This window comes from Abrus precatorius, unplaced genomic scaffold, assembly GCF_003935025.1.
Source record: "Abrus precatorius isolate BTA unplaced genomic scaffold, Abrus_2018 Scaffold11, whole genome shotgun sequence".
Taxonomy (NCBI): Eukaryota; Viridiplantae; Streptophyta; class Magnoliopsida; order Fabales; family Fabaceae; genus Abrus; species Abrus precatorius.
The window spans coordinates 17,275,360-17,282,498 of record NW_020874303.1 but is presented as its reverse complement, the minus strand read 5'-3'; the positions used below and the strand labels follow the sequence as shown (position 1 = coordinate 17,282,498).

General features: G+C 28.3%; 1 protein-coding gene across 1 annotated transcript; it reads right to left on the bottom strand.

The window, feature by feature from the left end:
• Nucleotides 1-2,538: 2,538 nt before the first annotated feature.
• On the bottom strand, nt 2,539-3,990 carry LOC113853778 (myb-related protein 308-like). Its single transcript, XM_027484382.1, has 3 exons — nt 3,838-3,990; nt 3,578-3,707; nt 2,539-3,323 (listed from the first exon to the last, which is right to left on the bottom strand). Exons 1-3 carry the CDS (start codon nt 3,968-3,970, stop codon nt 2,657-2,659), a joined length of 930 nt encoding a protein of 309 aa, XP_027340183.1. The 5' UTR covers nt 3,971-3,990; the 3' UTR covers nt 2,539-2,656.
• Nucleotides 3,991-7,139: the final 3,149 nt, after the last annotated feature.

Here is a 7,139-nt window from a genome sequence, read left to right as displayed (position 1 = left end):
CAAAGTAATTAAACGTGACAGATGTAGATTGAAGATATATAATAACAATGATGCATAGGGATAAAAGAAAAGAGTGAGAATTTATGAGAGGGTAGGTGAAAGAGATGACGTGAGCAGCATTTACCTACCTAACCTGAGGAGGGTTCAATGTTGATGTTTCATGCATTGATTCATATGTTTAGTATATTTTGTATTTTGTAATGTTATGTGATGTGTGTGTGTGTGTCTTCTTCTGCTCCAAGCCATGCATTCATCCTGGAAACATGTCTGGCCCCACTCCTCACCAAACGCTTCTCTTTTCTCTTCGATCTTCAATCACTGACCTTTATTCTCACTTCTTTTTTGTTCTCTTCTGAAATTTTGAGTGGTCGATGGACATTCTGCCCAATCACATGACATGGGCCACATCCACATTCATTTATTAAAATGGATAACGATTTTCCACTCTATCCTATGTGTCAATAATATACATGAAAATCCGTACGTATAAAATATAAGCTATGTATATTGTTCATAAGGGACAAGTATGGTAGGAATATTCTTCCACCTCATCTTGTTTATATTACTTGAGAGTTATTTAACGATTAATTTCAGTTAGTACGTGTTTAACGATTTCGTTTCTAGAGGCTGCCCAGGAAAACTTCAAAATCATATAAACTCTTATTTTATAACTTTTTTTTTTGTTCACTCTTTCATGGGTATTCGTGTTCAATTTCCTAACGAAGACTTCATTTTTTTTTTAATTTATCTGCACAAATTTGTAAAATTTCCTGGAGATGCAATCAGGTAATATACTTACTTATAATAAGCACTAATAATTACCAGATCCAGAATCATCTAAGTAAACATTTTTCAATGATATAAATTTCTAACATCATTGAACGTTCACACACAAGCATGTTGCTAGCTAGACGTTACTGGGTTTTCAATATATAAAATTGCTCAAAATATAGAATAGATTTATTATCAATTTAGATATTATAAATTAATTTAGAAAGTTATTATTAGTATCATGAATGAAAATAAAGAGTAAAACGTATTCAAATTTTCTAAATAAAAAAATTCTGGAAGAAAATAGAAATTAGGTGCCAAAGTAGGGAACTCTTTTTATAGTAATATAGATTAAATGGACAATAATAATGGAAAATTTTGGGAAATAGAAACTGGATAAATGAAAAAACAAATTTTATAGTAATATAAATATTACATTACTTAAAATTTATAAGAGTTTAATTTGTAAATATCAATATCGATATATATTACAAATTAAAGTATAAAATTAATGACATTATGACTAACAACGAGAAAAACGTATATACAAATTTTAATTTAACATAATGAAAACAAATACCTTGTTATGTTAAAGTTATTCTTTTTACTATTTAGACAATTTAACTATTAAATTACGTAATCCTAATAATATTTTCATGTTAGGATGTACTATCATTTTTATGCAGTAGTTGGTATACGTTACAAACGAGCGAATAACAATACTTGAACATGTGTACTTCCACAGCGATACAATTAATATTTGTTGAAAAGTCAAAAGTAGCCTTTAACATATAATTATCAATTAATGTAAAAGAAACTTGTGCCCACAAGTATTATAAACCTTTGTCAACCAGATCAGTTTCTTATATTATCATTTCAATAAATTTATTTACTAATTACTTCAATCACAACATTTCACTAAAAAATTCATTTATCAATAAAAAAAAGTCAAACATTAGATTATTTTTTTAATAAAGCGAGCAATTATTCAAATCAACCACTTTAATGTTATCTTGTGAGATGTAATGAAGGGGGTTAAAACATTATTAAAGCAGTTAGCTGAAATGGGTCAGTAGTGGGGTTTGAGTAATTAGAAATAAATTATAAGTTTAGACTTTTACAATGTAATCATTGTAACAAAAATTGAATTTTTTTTACTTTGTGTTTAAAAACATGATAGCACTATTTTTATTTTTTTAAAATCCCGACAGTTACTGTTTGTTTATTATACAAATAGTTAGTGAAAAGCACTTAAAATCGAACATGTGAGAGATTTATTATGAATATTTGCAAACGACGCACACTGTCTCTATTGAGCATGTCAAATAAAAATAACATATTTAAATGTAATTAGTGTCCCTTCTTTACAAAGAAAATACAAATCCGGGTCAAGACAAAGAAAAAAGTTATTTAAAACTATTGAAGTAAGTAGATTATTCATGTTTTATATCTTCCCCATTATTAACAACTTAAGAAATGGGTCGGGGCAAAGAAATTAACCCTTATACAATCAGCAGGCAGCAAATTAAATTGTATAAAAACGTATCATCATTATGATATGCAGCCAAAATTTTAGTGTGTTCAAAACTTTTAAACATAAATTCAACATAACAATTATAATTAAAAAATTAAAATAAACATGAGTTTATAGTATTCAAACATTTAATCTAAACATGTTATTAGTCGTTGATATCAAGCATTTATAATTGACTTTAGAACTTAAGAAATGAAAAATTTTAAACAATTAATTGAAACCAAAATCATCCGAAAAAATCTCTAAAAAAAGTTATGAAAATCTGCAACTACCGTCCTTGTTCATTGCTAACTACAAGCACTAGCGACGTTACATATAAGGACTCTATCCTATAAGTCTTATTTCTGAACCTCAAATATTCATATTCTTGGCCCCCATAAAATCGGTACACTCATAGTCACACAGGTTATTGTCAGTAACAGTTGAAATAACTGTAATAGCAGCACCAGAACCCATGGCTTTGCAGCCACAAGCTTGGTCACTTTGCAACCCTAGATTGTAACACTGGCACATACATTGGCTACCTTGCTGTTCTTGTTGCTCTTGTGGTTTTAGCATATCTGAATTCATAGAATCAGAAACTTGGGGCTGATCAGAGGGTGGGGCTAAGGAAAGCTCCAGGCTGAGTTGAGGATAAGGTTCCTCTGTGGTAACACCACTGCTACTATTTGAGTCTTCACCAGCTGAGTTAGTTATAATCTGTACCTTCGAATTGAGATAAACATTGAAGTAGTGAAAACTGTAGTTATTCTTAATGTTGTTGCTGCTGCTGCTACTGTTAATACTGCTGTTTTTAGTGTTCTTCTGGCTTGTGGTGTTGACCACAGGCACTGGAGTATTAGGTGTTGGACTTGTGGTGGTGGCAGCGGCTTTAGAGGAAGTTGCGGTGTCCTTGAGTGATTTATGGGTTGTGGGGTCTATTCCACGGACATGGAGTAGGCGCTTGAGGTGAGTGTTCCAATAGTTTTTTATCTCATTATCTGTTCTTCCAGGTAATTTTGCTGCTATCAGAGACCATCTGAAAAATTCATAATGACAAAATACCATAAACCCGTTTCAGAATTAATTTCTCATTCAAAAAAGAGTAAAGAGACAAATAAGAACATAAAAGTCATTTAATGTTGTGAGAGTGTTGTTTCAATTTATTTGGATTTTATCTAATGATATATTAAATTGATAAAAAATAATAATAATATAGATTTATTAGATACTCAATTTTTATGATGTGACAATTAAACGAATATACGTAGAACTAAAGGTTAGTGTTCATACTTGTTTCCATGTAAACGGTGGAGGCGAATGATTTGGTCATTTTCTTCTTCGGTGAAGTTCCCTCTCTTGAGATCAGGTCTGAGGTAATTAATCCATCTGAGTCTGCAGCTTTTGCCACATCGAAGCAAGCCTGTGCACATAATTAATCAAACCATTGGACAAGGTACATTGAAAATTGTTCTACTAATTAATTGTAGCTATATATATACAGATATATAAATGGTGAAGGATGTTGTGGGAAAAGTGTATGGTAAATTTACCTGCTTCTTTGGGAAGAGATCTCCAACAGCCTTCGCCATGAACCTTGATGTAGTTGATGAGGCGTTGGTCTTCCTCTTTGGACCAAGCACCTTTGATTGTGTGTTCTTTGTCACAACAAGGACTCCTACCCATGATGGAATTAAGAGTGAGTGAGTGAGTGAGTGAAGAGGGGATGGAGAAAAGTGAGAAGAGAGAATATAAATGGGAGGTGGTGAAGGGTGCAATTGACTAAGGGATCTTCTTTCTTTCTTTTTCTCAAAGTGATTGGAAGAGAGTATTTGTATTTGACCGAGTTGGTGAGAATTCAGAAAAGACGAGTGGTTACCATTTAGTGATCCATTGAGTAGGTAGCGCTACATTTCGTGTCTTTCAACCTCTCTTCATTTCCTACCCTCCCTCACCCCTTTTATTTGCACTTCTGCCCCTATCTCTTCTTCTATTCACAAACCAAGTCCTAATGAACAAAGTAACTTTTTTTTCTTCCATAAACTGTCTTAATTTTCTTCTTTTTAATCCTTATATTTTAATTTATTTGTTGCTTTGGTTGTGTAGTTTTGATTATTTAGTTTTTACTTTATTTTTTGTCTAATTATTAATAAAAATATAAAAAATAGTATTTAAGATCAACACTTTGAAACTCTTTTTTTTTTTACGTTCTATATGCTTTTTTATTTGTTAATATATAAAGTTAATATTATTATACTTTAATTACATTTCATTAGTTGTTGAATACAGTATTAAATGTGAGACTCGTTTTTATAATCAAAATATTATAAACATTAATTATAAATAAAATAAAAGAATCAATACTGTAATTAAATGTTTTATATTAATTATTTTTTTTAAAGACGCAATTATTCTAAAGCGTTGTACCAGTTCATTTTAAATTAACAAATATTGCCCTTTATTAAGACACAAATTCTCAACGGTTATTTCCTTTTATTTTAAATGAATAGTTTCAGCTGGCGAATTTAATTATTTTGTTAAGTTAATAAAGAAAAAAATGAATAAAATATTTCTGATTTTTTTTCCTTTTGGCCACTCTCGATTGTGTTGTCATCGCAATGTTATCAAAATTCTGATTCTTAATTAGTTTGGAATACTATTTTACTCTTAATTAATATTAATATATGTCATATTTACAACTCTTTAAAGAAATTCCAGATATATTTTAAATTAAATTTATTTACATGTGGGACGCTAATAAATAAAAATAATAAATATTTATTACATTACCAAATAAAATATATTTAATAATTTAAAATTTTTAAATTACTATCTACTATTTAATCACTATTCTTAATCTGTGCATCAAGGATTTGAATTTTTGAAAAAAAATGTAAAATTAAAATATATTGGGAATGATAATTTGAAAATCTGTTTTGCATAATTAATTTTATTTAGACAGCAAAGTAAAATTACTTTTAAATCATAAATATAAATATTTTTTTGAATTCACTATTATCTTAAAATTTGTGCCTGAGAGTATACGTTAAAAGGTAATAAATACATCTGTTTAAATGCCTCGAATTAATATAAAGTAGTAATAAAATAATTTAAATTATATTTTTGAAAAATTAAAAATTTGAAATTTGATTCAATTAATAAAATAAATAATTTTTAAATTAATTTGAATTTAATTTTTACGATGTATACTATGTTAGATTGATTTATGAAGTCTCTTGATTTACCCCGAAGCCTAACCATAACTATAAATGATTGTGTAAAATAGAAAAAAAAATTTGTTTGTGTAAACTACAATGTTCAAGTATAATTAAAATTAAATATATTTTTTAATGAATTAGCCAAACAACTTAACAAAGAAGAGATTATAAATAACCTTTTTTCATGTGTGAAAAAAAATGTAATTTTTATTATATGTATGTGTCTTATAAATTAAGAGATATTTTATATTTTTTATTGAACTTAAAAAATTATCATAATTAATTTTATATAAATAAATAGAATAGTCAGGAGTTTATTAAAAAAAACATGAACTTTTGTAATTTTTAAAATATTAAATAAATCATATTAATTTAAAAATAATATACCATGACATCTCAAAGTTATTGTTACTGTATTAAGTATTTAAATAAAATTATATCGTCATCATTCTTTTTCCTTTTTTTAGAATTAAAAAATAATGTATATTTAGAATAATAACATAAAAATATGTTTAAAATATTTTAAAATTAAATAACAAAACAATATTACTTTTAAATTACTAATACAAATGTGTTCTGAAAAAATTAATTGAGTTGACTAAGAATCAATTATCCCACAGAAAATCTATAAATTTATTTTAAAATTAATTCTACTTGACGACCATAAAATTGACTTTAAAAACTCAAAATCTAAAACAGTGCTAACAAAATCCATTTCAAATTAAGGGTGCGACTTTTGTTCGTGTTTAGTTCACTGACTATCTTTATTTTGTGTTGAGCCAATTAGGCAAATTACACTATTGTACCCATCATTTGTCAGTTTAAGTAATAAGAAATATAGCTTTCATTAAATGATCTATATTGCAAGATTGAGAAAGAAAAAAGATTGTCAAGACCCACCACAGCAAAAGTAAATTTCCAACATATTCACACGATTCCCTGATTTACAAGTTCAAAATAAGCCAATATGCCTACCGAACATTTTCTTAGGTACACTTCTAAGACACTCTTATCTTTGATGATTCGTTTCCCCAACCTTTTTATGTGTATGGTCTTCCACCTTTCCACTTTCTTTCTAACCAGTTCTTTTCTTACTTTATCTATTTTTTGTTTCATAAAAAGGATTTCTAGAAGCATTATATATTCTTTAACTTACTCCACTCACTCTTGTCAATTCAGATTTCATGAGTAACTAACTTCCCCTACCACCCATTATTCAGATTTTAATTAATTATTTCACCCAGTACAATATATATACAATCACACAACAATGAACTAGCCTCAAGCTTTTATTATACTTCATGTGTATGTTTTCAAATTTGGATCAGAAGTTGACCAGAGTGTTTTCCTTAATAGAGAAATGATATTTTTATGATAAAAAATCATAATTTTAATGCAAATTAGAGAAACATTACTCAGAATAGTATAAGTTGAAGCAACAAGACATCACATGATCCATTTATCTTTTTATTATATAATACTGCCACTGATTAGTATCTCACAAAAACACTGTCATATTCGAACTTCAACGAACCTCCTATATGCCATCCAACATGGTCATGTCATTTTGAGCCAACTGTGTCAATTTTTACGAACATGGTTGGTAAGCCTCACCCTCTTACCTTAGCTTTTAGTTG